Source organism: Corvus kubaryi, unplaced genomic scaffold (assembly GCF_017639235.1).
Source record: "Corvus kubaryi isolate FWS band 111438036 unplaced genomic scaffold, C.kubaryi_AGA036_p1.0 split1-131, whole genome shotgun sequence".
Taxonomy (NCBI): Eukaryota; Metazoa; Chordata; class Aves; order Passeriformes; family Corvidae; genus Corvus; species Corvus kubaryi.
Genome location: NW_024582073.1, coordinates 26208305 through 26232238, shown reverse-complemented (window position 1 = coordinate 26232238; position 23934 = coordinate 26208305). Strand labels below are relative to the sequence as shown.

General features: G+C 46.2%; 1 protein-coding gene across 5 annotated transcripts in view; it reads left to right on the top strand.

Moving 5' to 3' along the window:
- The first annotated feature begins 598 nt into the window (after positions 1–598).
- FGFRL1 (fibroblast growth factor receptor like 1) overlaps positions 599–23934 on the top strand; it is a 169957-nt gene continuing 146621 nt past the window's right edge. The window contains exons 1-2 of one of the 5 annotated variants that reach the window (XM_042053002.1): positions 599–667; positions 3485–3594. In XM_042053002.1, the coding sequence (XP_041908936.1) occupies positions 3534–3594 (61 nt within the window). In that variant the 5' untranslated portion in view covers positions 599–667; positions 3485–3533. Of the gene's footprint in view, positions 668–1925; positions 2425–3013; positions 3107–3161; positions 3353–3484; positions 3595–6968; positions 7036–23934 lie in introns of those variants that run through there. The other 4 variants (XM_042052999.1, XM_042053001.1, XM_042052998.1 and 1 more) reach the window with 4 other exon arrangements.

Here is a 23934-nt window from a genome sequence, read left to right as displayed (position 1 = left end):
CTGGTGAAAGGCTGCAGGAGAGATTTTGCTGCTTTGTAGTTGTACTGGGAGCAGAAACGCTCAGTCTGAAAGATGTTGGAGCCTCCAAAGGCACATGTGATTTTCAATAAGGAAGTGAGGATGGAAGGAGTGGATCCATCATGGGATTTTTGTCCTCTGTGTCCAGCCTGAGCTGGGTGCTTGGTGCTGGGCTTGGGCACAGCCTGAGTTGGAAGAATGTCTTTTCTTTCAGAGCTGATTGAGGCCCAGAGAGAGCTCACCCAAGTCTAGACAGTCTGAGACAAGATAGTCGTGGTGTATCTGGGATTTAAACCTCAATCTCAGTGCATGACTCAGAAAACAAGACGAGGAGTAGGAGCTCAGTCAGGTCCCCCTAACCTGGTAGGAAACCTGACTGTGAACCAATGTCTCACATCTGCACCAGAACTGGGGCTGCTTTGGACTTCAGTCTGCATGCAAACAGAGGTTGCGTAGATAGTTTCAGGGCTGGATCACCTTTGGGACAATGTCCTTGGGACAAAGACCTTGACTCCATTGGGGTGAAATGACTGGAAAATATTACAAAGAGGTGTTTTCATCCCGAGATGCAGCATGAAGTTGTGTTCTTATTCCAGTGCAAGTTAGAGTGATTTCATCAGAAGGCATGGCATGAACATGGCCACGTAGGGTAAGTCCTGAAGGTTTCCCTCAGTCAACACTGTCTTTGAAATCAATGAGGCTGAAGTTATTGCCTGATAGGAGGAGGAGTCCATCTGGAATTTCTCAGCTGAATTAACTTTAATAATAAAAATGATTATATAAATATGTAAGATATAAAAACAATATTGTCAGCTGCTTTGTTTGTTTCTGGCTCAAGGGGTTTATATGTTTAGTCTTGGATGTTTTTCACATTGATTTTGTGTATCAAGATTTAATGTTGTCAGGAATCACTGAGTAAAAATATTTAGTAATAACAATAATAATAGAGGGTGTGATTTCATAATCCTAACAAAATAGATAAGATGGATGTTCACATTACTTCTTGGCTTGGGTTTAGGAGTTCTCCTGGTGCCTATCACATTGAACTAGTATTGAGACAACTTTGTTTTCAAGGAGGTCTTCATGCTGGAGCATATCAAGCAAGAGATCTAAGAAACTATAACATCAACAGCAATGATGTTTCTTTTGAGATACAAAAAGTTTAGCTATTGAGGCAGTATTTTTTCTTGTCGTTTGTTTAGTCTATTTGGTGAATTCTGCCAGGTTGGTTTTGATCCTGAGTAAAGAGTGATTTGCTGTAAGAGAGAATGCATCAGCCAAGTCATGTTTGAAAGTAAATAATAAATAATTGTAACAGTTAATATAAGGAACTGACATCTCCACAGTTTATTTTCCACTTGGTTTAGTTTAGTTCAGGCCAGCTTCTTTCTGGCATCATTTGCATCCAAGCCGACAGATCAAAACGGGGCAGCCGCCCCCCATCTCTGCCCCGCTGCCTGCGCGGTGGGTTCCCACGGCCGGGGCTCTTTCCTGGCGTGGGGAGAGCGGTGCTTTGGCCGGGACGGGTTGTGGGGTGCGGGGGGGCTGCGAGGTCGGAGGTCTCCAGCGCCGCTGGGCTTGCGGGGGTGCGGGGAGGAGAACGCTCTCGGGCACGGCGAGGTCGGCAGCGCGGCGCCGGCGGTGCCGGGCTCAGGAGCGGCGGCTGCAGCGGGGCCGGAGCGCGGCGGGAGCTGCGGGACGCGCTCCCGGAGCACCGAGCGCTCCGCGGCCGCCGCTGCGCCCGCAAAGGGTTAAGGGGAGCGGGGCCGGCGGAGGGCGGGGGCTGCCGGGGGCTCCCGGGGATTGGTGCGAAGTTTGGAGCGGGGCGGCCCCGCGCCGCCCTTCGCGGCGGCTCGGCCCCCACCGCCACAAAGCCCTGCAGGGAAAGTTGCTTTATCGCTGGTTTCTCTCTCCCCGGCTCTCCCCCACCTCCCCTCCCCTTCCCCAGCCCCTTTCCCCTCCTCCCCTCGCTCCTTAAACGGGATTCCGGCTGGGCGAGCCGCCGGACGGCATCACCGGGCATCCCGCGGCGCGGAGCCCCGGAGGCTCTGGCAGGTCCCCGCTGTCCCTCCCCGCACACACACGCTCAGCCCGGCCCGGAAAGCAGGAAAAAAATAATTTACAAGGTTTCCCCCTTTCCCTGACTTCCTCGCCCGTGACTCTCGAGTGGAAAAAAATCTCCCGCGGGAGCGAAGAGGGGGGATTGTTAAAAAGCCGGTGAAGGGGCAGAGCCGCTCCGTGGGGAGGGCACTCCCGGGCAGCCCCCGCCACCCCGGGAAGGGGGGGGGGATGAGGTAGAGGCCGGCGGCGGAGCGCCCGCCGGGCGCGGTGGCCGCGGAGGGCATGAGGCGGCGAGCGGCGGGGATGGGCTCCAGCGCGCGGTGTTAGAGCCCGGCAGCAGCCAAGGTAAGTGTCCCCCGCGGCGTCACCCCGGGCCGGGACACCCCGCCGGGGCCGGGGAGCGCACAGCTGGGAGCCGCCAGCGCAGCCCCGAGGCGCGGGGCAGCACCAGGTGGCATCGCGCCGGGTGTCCCTCCCTTCCGCGACCCCGATTCCCGGCGGCGAATATCCCGTTACCGCCGAGCCGCGCCGCGCCCCGGGGGAGCCCCGCCGCCCCCCGCTCCCGCTGCCCGCCGCGAACGGCGGAGCGAACGGCGGAGCGGCCGTGTTTGCTCTGCTGGATGCTGTGCGCGGGTTGTTGTGTGTCCTGGGGGCACGGGGTGTTTAAACCGGGGAGTTTACAAGGGTGAGGAATCCAGACAGTGTTTAGAGAGTGAGAGTTTTAGGAGGAGAACAGGGTGTAATTAATGTAAACCTGATCTTCCCCGGGTGTGCGTATCACAGCGAAGGCATCTTCAAGAATCTGGGTAATTAAGTGCGGTTGTGCTTTGGGACGCACCTCTGAAGCCCACGGAAACAAGTGAGGCTGTTGGTGGGGGGAGCGTGGCGGGGGGGGAAGAAGAGGAAAGGAGGAATCAGCGCTGTGCAGAGAAGTCTCGGAGTGGAGGCAGGCGCGTACCCAGAACGGAGCTTGGCTGAGGGGCACTGGAGCAGCAACACAAAGTTTTCTGGGCTGCTGATGGGAGAGGTAACATTCCTCCTCCCCCTTCCACCAAGTTTCTCCGCAAATTGTTAACCTGAAATCTTGTTTTATGGCCACTTGCTAGCGTTTTGTTTGCCTTCCAGACTGATTCTGTACAGGATACCAAAGAATTATGCATTAACTGTAAACTTAGAGGAGCTTACTGGCCTCAGTGGGTTCTTGATTTATATCAGGCTAAAGCAGAGAGGAGGGCAAAGTTTTACTCACTGAGCACCAAGGAATGAATTACAAGTACGTTGCTCTTTCATTTGCTGTTTCTTCTTGTCAGTCTTTGCAATAGGATTTAAGACTCTGCAAAGTTGAGGGTTGTTCAGGGTTTTTTCACCCCAGTAACTATTTTGCTCTCCTTTTTCCTGCCTCCAGGTCTGAGAGGACAGTAGCCTGTGCTGTACAGTGGGATCTGGTTTTCAAAATGGAATTGCAGCTGGCGCTCCTTTTTGCAGGGATAATTGCATTTTCGGACTCGGCGAGAGGTAAGGGGAGCGTGCTTGGTGCGAACACTCTGTGACTCTCACCCTTCCCTCTGCTCTGTGGGCTCGTGCTCCGCAAACACCCGCGGTGCCCCTGGAGGGACCCCCCCCACAGGAGTTGCTGTTGGCAGGGACTCGTCCCCTGCATGTTTTTTACCTGCACAGAGATGCAGGCTCGTGCCCATGTGTGGTGCCTCCTTACCTGCACAGTTCGGGGCCATCGTTTGGGATGGAGCGTGGTCACTCCAGCTTTGCTGAGGTCTGTTAGGCACAGGTGAACTTCCAGGGGCTTTTCTTGTGCCTGTGTGAAAATACACAGACAATTTTAAAGAAAAGCAACTGCATTCCTCTGTGGATCAGAAATACTTCTCCCCTCCTGTAATCCCTCCAGCCTCTGCCCCGTGTATTCCCACTTACAAACTAAACAAACACATCCATTAACTTCCCCGGTGACAGACAAATGACAGTTCCCAACAGCAAGAGCGTATTTTAGCACTGAGGCTCCGGCAGTTGATCAGATTTCAATAAACAGGTTACCCTTCCAGAGGCAAATTGAAACACATTGACCTGGGAATGATGGGGGTAGGAAAAAAGAAGTTTCTTTATGGGAAGATGCTTTTAGCAAAGCTCTGGGATCAGAGCGCAAGGAGCGGTGGCTCTTCCTGCACTTTTGCCTGGTGTTGTACCTTGGTGGGTGCTGTCCTTGGAAAGCCTGAATGGGAATCCAGGCTTTCAGCTCCTCTTCCTCTGGTCACAACGTAGGGGCTGCATTGTTCCAGGAGAATGGGGGTATGACTTTAGGATGCTGGTTGCTCCAGCTGCATTTCCCAACAGTCTCAGAGTTTCATGAATTGTTGTAAGACCTTTAAATCATCCAGCGCGATGGATGTGCGAATTAAAAGGTTTAAGCTTGCCCTTCACTTGGGCTGTAACTTGCCAAAAATAAATCTTGGTGGGGGGGTGAGGGTGGGAAAGGAGAGGGGGAGCACTACTCTGAAAACCCAAGTTTGGGTTAGCGCACTGCTTTTTTTTTCTTCTTGGCATTGGCTCTCAAGAAAATATTTTATGGAGGCAAAAGCACTATAAAATGATTTGGCTGGAAGCTGAATGAAAAAGAAAACAGTATATAGGCTGTAATTCCTGCAAGTCTGAATTCCAGGCGAGGCTTACAATGGAGACTCAGTTTAAGTTGTGGGCGATGGGCAGCAGTGTATGAATTAAGATGACTTCATGGATGTATATTATTGCAATGGACCTGAGAAGTTGGTGGAGTTCCGGAAAAGATCTGAAGTGGGCAGGAGAAGACAAAAAGATTCTTGTCTCTGATGTGAACTGAATATCGGCTGCTTTACTGGCTGACCCTGTTTAAATTTGGTTTGCGATTGTCTTGCTTGTACACTTATTCCCCCTGGAAAGTGAAGTGCTGTTGGCTGTTGTTGTGTGAAGAAGTGACAGAAAATTAACAGTGGTAATTTCAGGACATCATTATTTTTCCTGTGGAAAGGTCTTCCTAATATAACTTTGATAGGATCATATTGGCAATTGGGTTATTTGAACACTTTTTAGAGCTGGATGGAAAAACCCATCCTGTAAGCGTGTGGAGAGAGGATTCTGGTTATTTAAAATTATCTAGAAAGAGAGGTTAAAAGCCAGGGCCAAACCCATAAAAAATGTCATTCGTTCATGTGCTGATTTAAAAGAGGGAAAGTGAAGAAGAAAAAAGAGTCATTGCTGTGAAAACATAGACAAAATTCTGACTTTTAAATCCTGCTTTGGACCTCCTTAAGGTTGAGAGCATTTTTGATAGTGAAGGAGATAGATGGAGGGTCAAACTTGTGAGCAGAGATGAGACACTCTCCAGAACTTTGAAAATTTATTTTGTGCTGACAAATATCTCCAATTGTTAAGTGTTTACATTGGGATAATTTCAGAATCTTGGAAAAATGTGCCGGGCCTTTAATGTGCCTGCAGAGTTTTTCTGAACGCCTCATATAAGGGCTTTGGCTGCTGGAGATGTGTAAACGTTACCTGTTACAGTTGCTCAGGTTTTATAGGCAGTCCTTCAGCCAAATCTCAGCCTGAGGTCATGAGGCTCTTCTCTGGAGGAAGAAGGGCTCTTTGTTTTGGTCAAACAGCATTTAATATCTGTATCCTGATTGCAGATTAGATGTGTGTGGCCCGAAGTGTGCCAGCACCTCCTGACTGGAGGCATCAGAAGTTAAATAGGTGCTTGCTGGCTGGCAGTCAAGTGAGGAAGGTGTCTGAGGAGGCTCTCTGGGAAAGTGATGGTCCTTTTCTACTCATTTTAGGCAGAACTAGGTTATGCTGGAGTTAGGATGTTAATTTGGAGCTGACTGATGCTGTGCCCGTGCTTGGGGAAAGGCTGTGCCATGGTGCATCTGCACAAGGGGGCAGAGTTAAGTTGCCCACGCGCTCGAGCTTTGATATTTCCTGACAGTTGAATGCTCAGCTGCAATCTTGCATTAAATGTTACGTTGTATTATTTTTACATCTTTATTTAGGTGACACCTTTTAAGGCAAAGGGCCCTGCAGGAGTGACGGATTGGGTTTATGTGGCAGGTTTTTTTTTCCCACCTCCCAGCAAAAAGGGGCGTTTTTCCGGGGTCAGATCTGTGCCTGCTGGCTCTGTCCCACCAATGTATCTCATCACTGAAGTAGAGGACACTGTAAAAAAGGGAATATCTTAGCAAACCAAGATAAACTCTTAAGGAAGAGGCAATACCGTTGAAATATCCAGGCAAAGCAGAGAGCAGGTCTGGTTCTAGAGGTCCGGGTGGTAGAACTGTCTGTGTTTGAAGGGATGAGGGGTGAGATAACTCTGGTTGTGTTTGAACCAATGCTTTTGGGGCTGAAACTGAAAGACTTTGACAAAGGGCTTGTCTACACCTGCAAGTGCACTGGAATAACCCTTCCAAAAAATTTAGTCTGGAATAAATCTCTCAGTGGTCAATCTTATTCCAGGCTAAGGATCTCCTGGAGGGAGCCTGTACCAAAAAAGTCTTCCTCAGGAGCTATTTTGGTAGATATCCAAGCCCCTTCTTTCCCTTGCGGCTGAAGACTAGAACGCCTGTGTGCTCAAAATGCACTCTTGGATAACAAAACCTGTGTGCTGTGGTTTTCTAAGAGGGACTGTGCCTTCCAGCTGACAGCCAAGGCGTGAGGCGGCCGCTTCAGCCCGGTTCCCAGCCGCGACAGATAATGTCTGCTCTGAGCCTGGCGTAACAGCGCAGGTCCAGCAGCTCATCTCTTACGTTATTCCATTCCTGTTCTCTCCAAGCAGCCCCATACTGGGCATAAAAGTTCTCAGTGTCCTGCCCTGGCCCTCCTCTGCGGGGATTAATGCCATCTTGGGTCACTAACCCTTAGTGACTATGTCCTGCAGCAATGTAGCTCCTGCCACGCCACACCTCCGGTTGGACACAGGTAATACAATCTGATATTTTCCTGCCTATGTCATCTCAGTGACAGACAATGAAATATTTGTTCCAAATCTGTCAAGTTGCCATCATATTTGCGTTGGTGACCGTATATGGTAACATTGGGATGTGCCTGGCTTGGCCCTGTGGCTTAAGCAAGATTTTGTATGGTATGTTTAGAAGTTTTTGGTAAGAGCAGTAGCCACCCTCCTGTTAGCAAGTAAACTGATATTCTGCTGGAAACTAATTAGTTTGGATGTTGATTTCATTTTCAGTGCATTGCGTAGGGAGGGGAAGAACGGGACCTTAATTGCTTTCTGCTCTGACACTTCTCTGTGCGACCTTGGCTTGCAAACCTGCTTGGTGTCTGCTTTACATGGAATTTGCTGATTGGGCTGCCTCAAAATTCAATGTTTTTGTGCAGAAATAATGTTACGTGCCATTTTGTTTCCTCTTAATATTGAAGAAAAGGGAATAGGATGCTAGAGGTGTTTTTTATTTCTTGGAAGTTGAGTTCTTCGTTCTGTTGAACAGAATTCCCATTCTGTAACTTTGGAGTTTATAAGAGTGAACTTTGGGGTTTATAAGAGTGCTTCAGTAAGGACAGCAAAGATAAATAATGGTAATGTGAGAGAGATGGTTGTTGGCTTCTGTTTTATGCCTTTATTTTTGTTGAGTGGTTGTTAGCAGATATAATGATTAGGTGATTTCTCGCTTGTGAAAGAGAAGCATGTTCAGATCTAACAGCCCGATTCAGATTTTACGGAACTCACAGCTCATCTTCTGGTAAAGTTTGGGGCATTTTTTGGATCGTGCTCTTGGGGAACTTGCTGATGAATAATCTGTCAGCATGACTTGTACCTAGAGTCAACATGACGATCTAAGAAAATCCTGGTTATTTTTTTAAACGCCGGTTCCTCCCTTCTTCTGAGGCTGTCGGCCGCTCTAAATTGTGGCTGAGTTTAAACATAAAATTCAGTGTGCGTCATACTGGAAAATTAGGGTTGATTTTATTTGTTTTTAATTAGGAATATTACAAAACTCAGCAAATAGCTCAAATACATCTAGATTTTCCTTTAAGTTTTTATAACTCTGTTTCCCAAGTCCATATATTTCTTTGACATTCTTTAAAAGACGCAAGCAGCAAATCAAAATACGTCTTTTCTGGGATGAAATTGCACACAGCAAAGGCTGGACTCCAAAGCCTGAGTCTTAGCCACAGAAGATACTTCCATATGCCATGAGGTGGTGCTTGAGATATTAAAGGAAAGTGGTATTTTTCAGGAAAAGAATATCATTCAAAACTGAAAAAGAAGCAACGCTTGCTAGCAAGTAGGAACCCTCTTTTCAAGATTTGGGACCACTGGTGCTAATTTATCAACTAAAGCTGAAGTTTGTCATTTGACATGAATTGGCTGATAGAGCTGACCTTTTCCAATATCCCCTCTGATAATTCCTTTTTGAGTGTCTGTCTCACCATGAGCATTGCTGATACAGCGTTGGGTGCAGAACACTTGTCATGGAATAGTGTGAGTGCAGTAGAGCCTGGATATGCATTTTTGGATTAATTACTTGAAGAGAGAAAAATTTCTACTGAAATAGGAAAATAATAATGCAGAGGTCTTCTTTTGCCTATGTTGAATTAAAAAAAACCCCAACAACCTTTAGTCATAGCTTTATTTATTCAGTGAGATTAGAATAGGTGCAGCTGATTTTCCCAAGACGTGAAGCTCCTACTTGCGTCTGCAGTGACTTGTAAAACTATGCTGCCTAAAGGATCTGTGCAAATGTATCCCAGCATTACAGGAGTCGGTGGAAATGCTCTTTTCCCACTTTCCTTTCATTAACCTGCTCATTTTGTCTTGTTTCAAGTAATTTGTCTTTCATCTGACCTCTTCTTGTGTTTTCTGGTGGGCTGCTCAAGCTAAAATGCATTTGATCTTGTTTGGAAAACTTAATTTGGATTTCTATTTCATATCTTGTTCTCTAATAATAATGCCTCCATACTTATTTAGCTGTGTTCACCTGTTCTAGTCCTTTGCAACAAGGGGAAACATTTTTCATCATATAAGGGACTTCTTGAGAGTGGAGCTGGTGTGAATATAGAAGTTGCAAAGACCTCTGTCTGATACAAGTCTGTTCAGTCTGCTGCTCTTTCATAGCAACTGTGGTACTATGGTAAAAGACAAATATTTCCAAAAGCAAGCTTGATTAATCTGATCGTGCTGTCCTGATGTCGTATGAGATAGGCAGATGCAGCCCATGCCAGTTGTAACAGGTTAGGACCTGATTCAGAGCCTGTGAGTGTTGGTGCTGTGACTCCTACTCACTCCCATAGGTTTTGGATCCATCCCTGAGGGATGACTTACCCTGATTATCTGTGATATCCACCTCATGTGTGAGAGCAGAGGAGATGTGGGCTAGGTGTGACACTCGCCTGCATGACTGGACAGCTTGGACGCATTTTTTTATTACAGAAAAGCACATTTTGCTGCTACTGACTGCCAGCTCTGGCTGGGGGGTGGAGCGTGCGCTGCCAGGGGTGAAAACAATTTGGAAATTCATTGCTTAAACTTTGGGTTGCCACAGAGAGGTTTGTCCCCAAAGACAGAGAACCGTTCTGCAGGTAGTGTTCTGGGTTTGGAGGGGCCGAAGACTGGCCTGAATGTTATTTAGTAAGTTAATGTATGCTGTTTGTTGCCAAATCCATTCCCATATCCGATTTTTATTTTTTTCCCTTCCCCTTCCCAGTCAAATAAACCTGGGCTGTGTGGAGTTTGGTTGGTTGCTCTGATTTCTCAGTGTCCCTTTTGTATCACAGCAGAAACATAGCATCCTGCAGTGCTGTGAGGAACCTGACGTTGTTATTTCATCCCAACCACTCCAATTTTCATGAAGAAGTTTAGCCGATAACTCCAGGCTACTTCTTCCATTAAGTGTTCAAACTTAACTTTGAGCTTCACTAAGAAGAAAAATGTAAATTGGGAACAGAGGCTCCTTGGAGCAGGTTAATGTTTCTCAGGATGGCTGCACCTCTATGCTCAGCTTTTCTACAAGTGGTTTCCAGCTTGATGGGACACAAAAGAATTTCTCCTCATATGTGGTAAATTTATTTCATGAGAGATTCACACAATCTTAGGTATCCTGTAAAGTGAGTAATGGAAGAGGTGTCATACCCTAGGTGCCACTTGGGTGGGTATTTTAAGAGCCATCAGTATTTGTGCCTCTCAGATAAAAAGACAGGAACAGTAGACAAATAGGGAAATGTGGACTTACTTTGTGCAGTAGGCATTTTTTAAAATTCATATTCTCCTTGCTGGGGTTGCTCCACACACCCCCTGAACTGATGACCTTAAGAGTTAGGTACTAGTGTGCAGTGGCACAACAGCTCTGTGGTAACTTTGGGCTTATCAGTTCTACCCAGGATACTTGGAGAGGGAAAAAGCTGGAGGGGAATGTGGAGGGAAATGCGTTAGCAATCCTTCAAGAGAAAATTCAGTCCAGATTAGTTAGTGTACCCCTGCTCTTGAGGCTTGCCTAGTGCCTGGGAGAGGATCTCCAGCAGGCAGTGTGTGACTCTGAAGAGGATGTTGGGATGCAGTTTTTCCAAGCCCGTGCTGTAGTTCTCACTTCTCCCATGTCCTCCCAGGTGCCCCCATGTACAGGTGTGAGACTTGATTGGCTTATGTGACTCTGAGTAAAAGCCTTGTAATGTAAAAAGGGTGCTTTCATTGTGCTAGCTACTATTTAACTATTGCTTTGTATTTTAATTTGTAATTTAAAGGATTTTAATCTCCTTTTTTTTAGACAGAAGTGAATGGGGCAAGGCCAAATCAACCACAAAGGAGGGAAAAGGGAAAGCTGTTCAGACTCACCAGCCTCTCGAAGCTGCACAAGCCAAAGTACTGGAGTTAGGCTGCTGCAGATGCTGGAGCACTGTGAACAGGTTTCTTTCCCTCCTCCCTCCTCTCTAATAGGTTTGTATGATCTGGAGTAACAGAGGAAGTTATTTTCTCAGTGGTTGTTCTCAGATCTGTTAACACAGATCTGTAACTTCTGGTTAAGCAATGGCAAGTGCCAGATGAGCTACAGGTGTATGAACTATGTGTCAAGGATGGAAGGGTTAATGAGTAACAGGATGAACCTCTGAACACTGTGGAATATCTCCCCAGGGATACTCCAGACTCTGTGGAAGGAAGGATGCTTGTTTGTCATTGACCAAGTCAGTGTTAAACTGGTGGCTGTAACTCCTGCAGGGTGTGGATACTCTTCAGAGGGAGGGTGCTGTGAGCCACCTTGCTCACCTTCTGGGTGAATCTAAATCTTCCCTGTTCTTCTGCAAACTAACACAACACTTTGGTGGCAATAACAGTGTCTCTTTATCCAGATGAGTAATACTGGGAAGCGTTTAATACATTTTTGGGCAGTTTGAAATGGAAAAACTGGGGAGGAGTTGACAGCTCCTCCAGCATATGGAGATCAGGCTCCATGCTCTGAGAAGTCATTTCATATTTTGATGTTCAGGGTTGGATTACAAAAGTGTTAGTCCCTTTAGGTTCAGTGAGTTGTGGCTGAGTAGGTGTGAATAGGATTTAAATATATAATCTTACCAGAGAGCAGAAACTGGAGCCTCGTAAGACCAGGCTGAGTTTCAGTTCTGTGCAGGGTGGCACCACGCCATGGGAGGGTTCATCATGATCTGCAATAGTTAATATAAAACTAGAATAACAGATCAGAGCTGATGAGTATCTTTCCTCCTCCTGCTATTCCCAACCAATCAGAAATGCAGTGTTCCCGGGGTTAATTTCATTAAGGGCTATTGAGAGTGAAACTTTCAACCTAATCATGGCCAGGACGGTAAACGGGTGTTTACTTTGCCTTGTTTGATTGACAAGGAATCATAAACCTGTTAGGGAGATATTTGCATATGCAGGGAACTGGCTTTGGACAGTTGATTGCTAATTGCTGGATTTGTGTTCTGAAGGTGTTTGCCACCACTCTGAGCACACAGCTGTTGTTTCTGGGATGCAAAGAGGTACAAAGTAGTAGAGGCTGGTGAGAGTATTTTGCTCAGGAGCTCCAGAAGCCATAAGGTAGGGATGGGTCAGTATTTTGTCTAGACCAGAGCAAAGTCCTGCTTGTATTCCTGAGGCAGAATGCTTTTCCTGATTTCCTGCTTGCTCAAACGGGAGTAGATCAGAGGATTCCTGTTGGGAGGAGGATTGTAGATTCACAGGGCTGGGAATCTGTCCCTTGCTTTACCATCGGTACCAAAGAAGAAAGGTACTGCGAGGTGCTGCTTGAAAGTAATCATACCAATAGACCTGCATATTAATAATAATTATGACTATTTATTGAGAGTTTCCTGTGCATTAAAAAGAATAAATATAAAAAAGTGCTGCTCAGTGTAGGCAGTGTTCCTCTTCTAGATACCGTCAGGAGAAAAAGCTTGTCTTTCTGAAGGCCACAGACTAAGTGGAGTTCCAGGCTTATTTTTCTTTTATCCTAGAAAATCCAATAAATCCAGTAAATTCTTTCAGTGTGGTCTTCCAAGAGTTTTTCAACTTGGTCTGACTCGCAGATTATTTGAGTGCCATTACAGACTAGGGGTCAAGCAAGTTAATTCCCAGAACAGTATGCTGCCCTGTTTTCAAACTGTGCTAATCAGGGTTTTGAGTCAAAGCATGGCAGTTTGCTTAGTGAAATTATTTTCCTGTTAGAAAATTGCGCATAGGCTCTGACTATTCGTGTTGGCTTTGGTCACCGGAGCACTCACATCACATGCAGTGCAAAGCCCCCAGGGATGCAGTTGCTGTGGATCAGGGCACTGGTGGGAGCTCATTTCCCATTTCACAAGATTGAACTCGTAAAACGGGCTGAAACCTTATGAAAGCAAAGAAAGAAATTGTTGCTGTTCCATTTCCACCTCCAGCAGGACAGAGGGAGGGCTGTGTGGAGCCCATCTGAGCTGTAACATGAATGTCCTTCCCCAGAGGAGACATTTGGTGGAGTTACTTGGTTACCTCTCCCCCTCACCTTTTTGTAATGGACTCGTGTTTACTTTTTCCTCCTCCTTTCCCAAAGCTTATTAGCACTGTTTAGGCAGAGGAAATGAATTAACATAATTTTCTGTTGTTTAGAACGAGACACATTCCCTGCATGTGTGTGTACACACGCTGGCATTCGCCCTCCCAGCACTGTGCAGAGGAGCGTGTTTACAGAGTCTGGCTCCATTTAGGGAGAACAATACCCTGATTACAGAGGGCAGCCTTTTCTTTCCACAAACCAGAAGGAACCCTTTGCTTCAAGCAGCTACTGCCCCTTGAAGGTGCGGGCATTGTGAGCCCCTGGAAAGGGGGGAATAAATCTGTTGTGGACACAAACCGGCAGCATTGTTCTCCGCGGAAGTTGGTTTAGGGGTGGGGGTGAGGAATGGTGTTGGGATAAACCAAATGCCAAGTGTAAGATCTACCAGCGTGCAGGGAGGTGTCGTGAGTTCCAATTTAATTTCCGAATAACAGCTGTGAGACTTCATGGGGAATTGTTTGGTGCTGCTCGAGCTGGCAAGGGAGCTGGGGAGGCTGGGTGGGAAGAAAATGGTAACTGAGTCTCAGAGAGGTTTTGGATGGGCTGAGTTGGGTTGAAAGGTGCTGTTATGTGTGAAATGCTGGTCATTTCTAATTGCAGTCATGCACCTGTGCCTGGTAGATAATGCTGGAGCCATGTTATATGGAGCATTTGCTTCACGTGATGCTGAGAAAGGTCAAGCACTTGGTTTCTTTCCTGCTAAGTTGGGTCATTAGATGCACAAATAGGACCCCCCCTTCCTTTGCCTGACTGCAGCCACTCAGCTCCTGGCAGTAAATCCTTCTCAGGTGTGATTTCATGGCAGCTGAAGATAACTGAACTTGACCCCATCACGGGCCTTTGCTCCCAGCTTGGTAACTCCCTTGTGCCAGGGGGAAAGCTCTTCTGACCTTGCTGGGGGTGTTTTGGGGAGGAAACTTGGGCAGGAAGCCAACCTGGAAAAAAATGTAATGGTTTAAATTCTTAGAGGAGCATGGGCTGAGCTTGTGGAATATTGCAGTGTCTCCACAGGCAGCGAGCCCTTTCTTCCATTCCCACTTATGGCAGGAAGGCTCAGTACTTTGAAGGACTGGATATTTATGGGAACATTTATAAAATGACTCTTGAGGAATCTGAAATGCATCAAGGTCCACAGGGCAAAATGTAACATAGCCTGGGGGCAGCGAATGTGAAGACTGAAAAAAATCATATTTGGCTCTTGGTTCAGCTCAATTAGGGGTAGTGCGTGTCTGACTCTTTTGCACTGGGAGATTGCATCTTTCACACTCTGCATCACAACAATTTTCTGTTTGTCTCAATGATCCCTTGAAATCTGGAGTACTTTATAGGGAAATGGGTGACGTCTTCCTTCCTCTATCTCTGCCTTTGGCTTCTGAGGGAGAAGGATCATTTTGGGGAGATGGAATATGGCAAGTTAATTCTGTCAGCGTTTGCTGGCCCTCCTATGGCATTGCTTGTTGCAAGGAAGGAGCTGCTCCATGAGAAGCACAGCTGGCAGCAAAGGTGGCTGCAACCAGTGCTACTGGTGACCAGGTGTTCCCTCTGGTCCAGGCACAGTGTGTATCCACCCTGGAGCCAAGGTGAATGTGGTATGTCACCCAGAAGTTTCTCCTCAAGCTTGCCTTTGTCTCTGCAGAACTTCTGACCACTGACACCACTTCAGCAGGTTGCAAAAATAAGGCAGAGAAAACAACTCGGGCAAAATACTCCCTGTGGGTGAAAATATTTTTCCAGGGAGAGTAAGAGCCAGCAGGCTAAACAGGTAACGCTGTAGGGCTGCATCAACAGCGCTTTTAGGGGTTTTTGGAAGGGGCTGTTTATGTTGGCCCGTGAGATGTGGTGCAGGAGTTCTGTCCAGGGATGATTGACGCATGTCTAACCTTTTGAAACATGACCCAGCACCCTGGAAACTGTGGCTTTTGTTTCTTGAGCCAGTTTTTTGTAAAGAGGGGAAGATTCTGGTACAAGTACCAGTATCCATATGAAGGCTGCTGGGGTTGCTCTGCCTTGGAACACTAAACTCCAGTACAGGTGTGAAAATCAGAACCTGGTACTCAGTAACTATCCTTACTGAAAGAAAAAGATTTTTTTTTTCTTAAATATGCTTTAAAATCTGCCAAACCTTCTCAAACCTGGGCAGTGCAAGGGGGCCAAGCACAGATTCCCCTGCTGGCTCATGGACTGCAAGAAAGACAACAGGAACGGGGCAGTAAGAACCACTCCAGGGTCCGTCCCTGCATCTGTGATGGCTTTAAGCTGAGAGTGTGAGGGTGTGTGGTGATCTGGGGAAAATGTGAATCTTGGCAACAGTCCCTGATTGAAAGTATCTGGGAAACACTGAGCCGGGAGGTTGAAAATACATCTCTGGGGTTTCTTTCTCCAGAAGGAAAAACAGCATCAAACTTTCACTGAGACAAATGTTTAAAAGAATAAAAGGGAACAGCTTAGTTATCAGATACTAACTGAAATAACAGCAGCGAGGAATAACCCTGAATGAATTTTAATAACATTTTGATTTGGGTCTTTTTGTTTGTGTACTTACAGGCACTTTCCCTTTTACCTCTTCAAGGGCAAGGCAGATACTATAAAGTGCAAAATAACCCCAAACTGCAAACCCAGTAACTCTTGTCTGAGTGAGATGAAAAATGCTTCAAAGTAATTCAACAGGTTTTCTGCTGTAATAAGCCCAGTGTTAAAACTGAGTCAGGGCCTTCTGTCTGTGGCATGTGTTGGAGGGTATTTACAAGATAGACATTAAGGCAGAGCTTGGGGAGGACTGCACATCTGAAATACTTAATATTACTCTTGGAGAGCAGGTCAGCAAATGAGCAGCGGTTTTGGTTGGTATGATGAACACAGCATAAGGCAAAGTTGTTATTATAGCTGGTGTGATTTTATTTATTTATTTGTTTATTTTTTAGATTGGGGTTAGTGCCCGGAAGTCCTCATTGTACCAAAGCCCTGTCGTTGTGGCAAGGGCTGTCAAACCCAGAATGAGCAACAGACAGCTACAGTGTTAAATGCAAGTTACGAACAGCTCTTTGCATAGAGACACTGTTTTACTCTGACAAAGGGCCAGACAAAACCAGACCCATTGGTCAGCTGAGTTTTATTTACTGTGTACCCCTCAGAAAGGTGAGATCCCATATTTGCTGGCTCCACCCTGTACAAAGCAGATGTTGCCCTGGTAAGGATTTCTTCCTGCTGCTACAGTACAGACCCACCAGGGCAGTAGTTCTGTGCCCAAGCCTTGTGTCAGTGCCCAAGGTGAAACAGATGCAAACATTTGTTCATGCACAGGCTGGAACCTTGCACTGAACACTCACCGTGGTTCATGTGCATGAATTGCAAGTCCAGTTGTCCCCTCTATGCTGGGTACAAGGCATCATTGACTTCAGGGAGAGGTAGGCATTACACCATGCTTTTTTTTAATGGAAAAAGCCATCAAAAGTCCTGGAATGAAAGGAAAAAATTACACAGGTTATTCAAGCGTTATTACTATTATTATCATCCTCATCATCATCCAAGTGTCTTCATGTATGCTACCAACAAGGCCTGACTGCTCCCAAGTGTTGCTCTACATCCTGCTGGAGCCCACCATGAGTTTCCTCCTTCTAGAGAGGTGGAAAAAACGACAAGCCTAAAATCTGGGAGAAGGAAAGCGAGTTGAGAGAGGCAGATTTTCACACAGTCACGGAAAAAGAGATCTTCCAAAAGATTCCATTTTCCTTGCAAAGGCTTGTGGTGGTTGTTGAAAGGGCACTTCAATGGAAAAGGGCCAGGCAGCCCTAGGCAGAACCAACACCCTCAATTGAGAAAGATTTTTCAAACAGCAGTACTGTTAAGAAGTAATTAAAGTCAAATAAAACACGAAAAATAGTGTATGACACATCTATTTGAATTCATCCCAGTTTGGATCCACTGAAACCCATGTAGCACAACACTGGAGGCACACAAGGGGAGGTCCAAAACCAAGGATTTCAATGCACTTTTGCAGCTACAGAAGTCTCTGTTCTCAGACACCATTTTTCCAAGTGTTTAGGTGCATACTTACTTCAAGCACCTGGAGATTGCGAGTATTCAAAGAAATACATGCTGAGGACCTTCCACACTTGCAGTTTCCTTTGCTTTGTTGCTCTGCCTTCCCTGCAGTGTTACCTTGGGCAAAACTTGAAAACAAAATAAAGAAAAAGGGTCATTTTGGGGGCCCAGCTGTGTCACTTCAGGTTTTGCTAGCTGTTGAGGAAGATTTGTGAGGACTCTCTGGGGGAGAAAGGGTCAGGTCAGAGGTAGAAAGCCACTCACCCTCTATCAGAGGGGCTTATAATGCCAGGGCAGCTCCCCAGGGAATGTCTGTCTGTCTGCCCTTCCCTCTGGGGTTGACAAGAGGCTGATGGCCTTCCTGCAGCTGTTCCCTCTGTCACATTACAAATGAGACTCTGAAAAGCAGCCCTTGGCCTTGAAACAGCTCTTCTCTTGCTAACTTGTTCTACCCATCAATTAATGCCAGGCAAAGGTGTTTTATAACTATTTTATAACTTTTTCAAGAGCTGGACCTTCACGCCTTTGCAAAGGGAAAGTCCAACTCCTGTGTGAGGTGGCTGCCAAAATGCACAGTGAGGTACGTGTGAGAGCAAACAGAACTTTTGCTTTTTGTGAAAGAGGCACTCCTTAACATCCAAATTCTTCCATGGAGACTTCATCCAAAAAGAGTGTCTTTGTTATAAGTGAAGATGGGGACAGAACATCTTTATCCTTCCCCATCAGGACAGTGGCACTTAAGACCAGCATCAGTCATGGTCAGAAGATCTTTGTCCATTTCTGATGAGCTTGAAAACTTGGTACTAAGAGCTGGTGTCTTTGCCTGGATTCTATCCTAATTCCATTCTATTCTCATTCCTAATGTGAGCAAGCAGCATTTCAAGCCATTGTTCACCCCTGTAGCTCTTGGCCTGTGCAGTGGGTGTGAAATGTGCGGAGTGAATTATGAACAAATAATTAAAAGTCTCACATGGCAGCGTGTTTCCTGAGAGGGAATAGCAAGACGACAGTGGGGCTTTCAGGCCGTCTCTTACCCACTCACCCTCTCCTCTTGTACCAACTTCCAGCAATTCGGCTGTGTGTTTTTTTAGGAACTAACTTCCACCCAAAGACTACTGAATTTTTTCTTAAATGCCAGGTTCTGTCAGGGCTGATAAGGCAGCAGCCAGCCTGCAAAGATAACACAAGGTATCAAGGCTTCTTGGGTTTGTCTTTATTTGGACTTTTTAGCAAGCATTTGACAGATGCTGAGAGCTGTCTGGAGACTTTGGGTTTAGTGGATCCCCCCTGCTTTTCTCTTCATCTTTGGTACCAAAATGCTTTTAGGTTGATTTGGAAGGAAAAAAAAAAAACAAAACAAAACCAAAAAGGTCTGATGGAGCTGGGGAATTATTGGTGTTTACTGAAGGGAGTGGGAAAGGTGGGCAAAGGGAGCTGGATACCGAGGGTGGCTCTGGAATCTGTTGTTTTGATGTTTCCACTTGGAAAATATTCCCCCCAAACAGGGTTTAGAGGGGCTGAGGAGCAATACAGAGTCACTCTAAATGCCTGATCACTGGCAGGAACGTGTTGAGGTGTATGAAAACCTGTGATTAATTGTCTTTTCAACTTCCCCCTGACTCCCACTCCCCTTTTCTTGCAGAGTTGTCCCTGTTTGGGCTGCTGGCTTTTGTTAACCTCTGAGGGAGTGTTTATGCTTGGCTTATGTTAACCAGAAGGGAAAATTTTCCAGTCAGAAATTGATCTATCTGCTGATGCTAATTACTTTGTAATAGGGAGTTTCGTAAGCAAAGCAGATGTGGATAGGAAGCATAGCCCGTGCCCTTACACAGAGATGTCTTCTGTCACCCTTCGAGTCAGAGATTAAGGTCCATTTTTAGGCCAGGTGAGCCCTTAGTGAAGTAAGGTGTTCCCCCCGTGCTCATCTCTTTGTAATGACCCTGTGTGTCCCCAGTTGTGTAGAATTTTAGAATCCTAGACTGGTTTGGGTGGGAAGACTCATTAAAAATCATCTTGTTCAAACCCCGTGCTATGGGCAGGGACACCTTCCACTAGGTTGCCTCCTCAACTTGGCCTTGAACACTTTCAGAGATGGGGCAACGTGTTCCAGTGCTTCACTTCCCTCACGGGAAAGAATTTCTTCCTAATACCTTGCCCTCTGTGTGATGCAACTCTGTGGATGGTTGTACCATGGGCCAGATTAGATAGATCTGACTGGAAATCCAATTAAAAAAAAAAAAAGGAAAGACTAAAAGTCGTGGCATAGCCCTATAGCACTGGATTTGACATATCTGGCTGTTGCTTGTGGCACCCCTCAGGTGGTTTGTACCAAGCAGGCTGTTAATTACTGATATTTAATATTCATTGTTTTGTCAGTGGTGTTTCACCATGGCTGGAATTACAACGCCGAACTAAGTCCCCTTTTCAAATTTCAATGCAATTTGTGGGCTTCACAGCATAATTAAGCTTCACAGCACTGCTTGGAGGAACATATTGTATGCCTACAGTATTGTACAGGCAACCTCACAGAGAGGGTCAGGAGCAGTATGGGAACACTGTTATTGTTTCACGCTTCTGCCCAGCAAATCTTGCTTGCTCTTTAATGTAACCTGTCGCATATGAAATTAATTTCCAACATGCATTTGCTTACAAAATAGTGTTCTTCACACCAGAAATCTATAGCAGTAGAAGAAACCACTGCCAGATGTCTATATTTATAGAAAACTGGTATGTTCTGACTGGCGATGACAGAATATTTCAGTGTATTTATGAAGTGCTCGTGTTTTTAGAAATATTGAAATCCAGTCAATATCAGTAGAATCTTGCTTTTCTTATTTCAACCAGCTGAACATGTTTCTTTAGTAGACACAGTACTAAAAAACTAGGAAAAAAGCTTTCCCTACCCCTCTGTCGTCACTGGTTTGTTTGTTTGGTTTGGTTTTGCTTTGTTTTTTTTCCCAGCTTCACAGACCTCATTTTAAAGGGACATCCCTGGCTTTAAACAAACATTACTGGAATGTCATGCAACTTTGACTATATACTTCTACATCAGGCATTTTTACTTGGGAGATAACTGCTCATGAAGCTGAAAGAACAATTTTTACTCTAACAGTAGGTTGTGCAACATTTTTCAGTTTTCAGAGCAAGGTGTCTCTTTTTGCTTAGATGGCCCTCTTTTGGGTTGTTAGCGTGCAAAGGGTCTCACATTTGAATTGCAACCCTTTGAATGTTAAATTTGGATCAAGCCAGAGGTGTTGGAGGGTGCAGAAACCCTGGCATGGCTGGTGACTAGAGTGAAGCCCATCAGAAACAGTGTCCTCCAGACAGTTCAGTTGTTTTCCAGACCATCTGTAAACAGCTCAGTTGAGCCACTCAGTGCCTCAGGGTCAAGGGTTTTGCTTATATTCCTGACATGGGCACTGGAGAGTTTTCAGAACTAAAATTTGTGGAGATCTCCACAGATTGGAAGGTGCTGTTGGAAGCCAGGGCTGCCTACCTGGCAGTAAATAAATGGAAGGGATTTAGATAGGTGCCTTTACACATTAGGGTAACAAATGAGGAGCTGTACAGAAATGTAAGCAAGAAGGGCTCCTTGTGGGATTTACCACTGGAACACAATTGCTAATCTGTGCAATCTACAAATCAAATTAATTGGGTTTGCTCAGGCTGTTGCTCACACGATTGCTGAGCACAGTAGCTTGAAGGCAATGAGGGTTTGGCCTCCCAATCTCTGCTGCGTATTTGTTTTTTTTGCAGCAAATGCCTTTGATATATGTAAGTTATATTTCCGTACATTACAAATGATAGATTCCTCCCCCATATCCTGTGACAGCCTTCCCTGGAGACAGACAGTCTGTGTTGTTTTAGCGAGATGGAGAAAGATTAACGGGAAAGGTTTTGCTAGTGTTTGCAAAGACTTTCAGCGAAAGGGAAAGGTTTGGATAGAGGATTTAGGGAGAATGAAGAAGCGTTTCTGAAAATTCCTGCCTGCCCGCGGGGCTCCCCTCGCTGCCTCCCCTCTCATGCTGCCTTCTGCCTGTAAGGAGCATTGGGACAGTCCAGAGGAACCCAGGGGCTTGTCTCCCTCCCTGTGTTCCTGCTCAGGTAGAGCTAATCCCGTTGCATCTGCAGGTCTGTAGAATATTTTCTGATCCAGCTGTGCTGGTGCATTGAGTCTGTGGGTGTGCAGGGAGCCTCCGCACCACTGGGGGGTGTGAGAAGGTGGGTACAAGTGGAGAAGGTGCTCCGGGGGACCCCTTGGTCGTCTCCATGGGGCTCACCCCACCAGACATGGGAGTGCTGTCCTGCAGCCTGAAGCCAAGGGAGAAGTGTTCAGCTCAGATGAAATCATTTATGCATGAGTGTCTGAGCTGCCCTCAAAGCTGATGGGGGTGTTGGTAAGTGGGGCATTGAGCTAGTATTGACCATCTCTCTGCAGACTGTAATGGGATTTCAGCACCTCAATTTAGATGAGCCTGAGAGCTGAGTCCTGGCCATATTTCAGTTCCTGGGATAGCTAGTGGTGATGCTGCCATAGTCACTGCTCAAAGGTATCTGCATGCAGTGCTAGCATTTAAAGCCCACAGGTAAAACACAGGCAAGTCCCCACTGAGCTTTTTTCCCCCCACTGAGTTTTTAGAGCTGGACAGACTCTGTTTCACTCCACAGCTACTTAACATCCTCAGCCACTCTTACCCGGAGTCCCCACTCCTCCCTGGCAGGTGTGCCTGAGGACACATCGCAGTTAAACATCCAAGGACGTTCCTATGATATGTTTTGGTCACTGTCAGCAAAGTAGCTGAGTCGGGAAGCTTCACACACAGGCTCCTTGCTCCTATGTGTATAATATTAGATGCATTTAAGGGAAGAGGTGGTTTTTCTTCCTCCTGGTGATCAATTTATACCTCAGAGTGGGAAGGATTAATAGCCCTCGGGGCTTTCTCGTCACCATGCAGGAATTAGCATCTCAGGCAGGAGGGGCTCAGAGGTCTGACCTGCAACCTTGTGTGGTGTTTTCATTGTGAAGCACAGACAGGATGTACAGTAAATTAGGTTCAGGCAGTTCTGCTTGCTGAAAACAACATCATTTCACAGTGACCCTGAAAACAACTTTTTTTTTTTTAGAGTCCTAGCAGAGGGATTGTAGCTGGATCCAGGAGGAGGAGGAGTTGTGGGTGGTGATCAGGAGCTGGAAGCAAAACTTTCCTCTCCGAGTTTGTGCTCAAATCCTGCCCTTGCTGACAAGGCTGGTGACGCACACGGAGGACTTGGTGGCCTTCACCATGGCCTGATACAGGGCTGATAGAGCAGCTCCTGCTTCATGTGAACTGGAAAAGATGGACACAATTGCCTGGAGTCCCACTGTCACAAAAGAGAGCATCCAATCTTGGCAGCAGTTGGAAAAAGCCACCAACAAAACATGCTCCGTGGAGAGTCCCAATGGTCCCTTTGACAGTGGGAGGGAGAGAAGCTCGTCCAGCCCCTGCTATGCTGCAGAGCAGGATTTATTTATCCCACTCTTTACCTGTGTGGGATTGAGATGCATCATGCCCTAGAAGCATGTCTCTTCTGTAAAGAGAGATGAGGGACCCCTCAGGTGCCTCTGCTCTGTGTGTCTGAAGTTAGAGGTGAAGGAGGCCTTATGGGATCTGGTTTTGAGCACATTCTGGTGTAAATCAGGAATGGCTTCTTCGAAGTGGAAAAGGAAAGGCTAATTTAAAGCCAATATATGTGAATTTACCCTCAGGCTTCAGTGAGAGTTAGAAGGATTACTATGTGAGCCAGCCCATTTCCGTACACAGGCAAAACTTTTCCTTATGGCATGAAATTCAGCTCATTGCAGAAGGCCCAGGTACCACCAAAGCCTTCTCTGAAGGGCTTGAAAGGGAGGCATAATATCTGTAGACATTGTGTTGCCTGTCTGTCTGCACAGGGAGAAGAGTCATGGTAAATGAATCCATTACCCAGGATTGTTGATATAACACCTTTCTTCTACCTCTGAAAGAAGCTTCCTTTTAGGTCTTTTAAATCTGTGTTATCTTCACCTCCCTCAGTGCAATTGGGGGATTTGGGGGTTAGAGGATGGAGCCAACGTCACTGCTGCTTTTCTGCATTTTTGGAATGTGAGGGAAGAGGCTGGGGGTGGAATGGTTCTCGAATATGCAGTTTATTGGTGTGTCTTTGTTAGAGTTTTATGGCTTTGTTAAAAGACGTTGAGCTATATGATTTATTAGCACTGCCAGAGAGTGCATTAATGATTATTTCACATTCCGTGAGATCCTAGTGGGTCCTGCCCATGGGAAGGTCAGAACGAAGGGGCATTTGACATAGCACTGCTTTACTTACAATAACAACTGATAACGAGCCTAGAAAATAAGTAAGTTCCTTTGACTTCAGGGTGCGTTATCTTGCAGCAGATATCAACACAGCCTTCCAGAGAGAACTGTTGACCCTTTGCTGCGTGTTGTCAGATCCTTAAGAAGTGCCATGACAAAACCTGCATGCACATAATGCACTTGGAAGTGCTTTCACTTGCTTAGGAACAGGCACTCCAGCATTAGCAATTACTCCTGGCAGATGCAGTACTCTCTGCTAACCATGCGGGATCGTGGGGTTTGGTTGGGAATGAGCAGACCCAGCTGGCATGAAAAAGGGCTTGTTAACATTTGCATTTGTTTTTCAGGGGTATTCTCTAGTAAAAGGTCAACCTGGCCTATTTGGTGCCTTCCAGAGCTAAAGGGCCAGTCCTCAATCTGGATCTGGTTAGTCTTAAATTCAT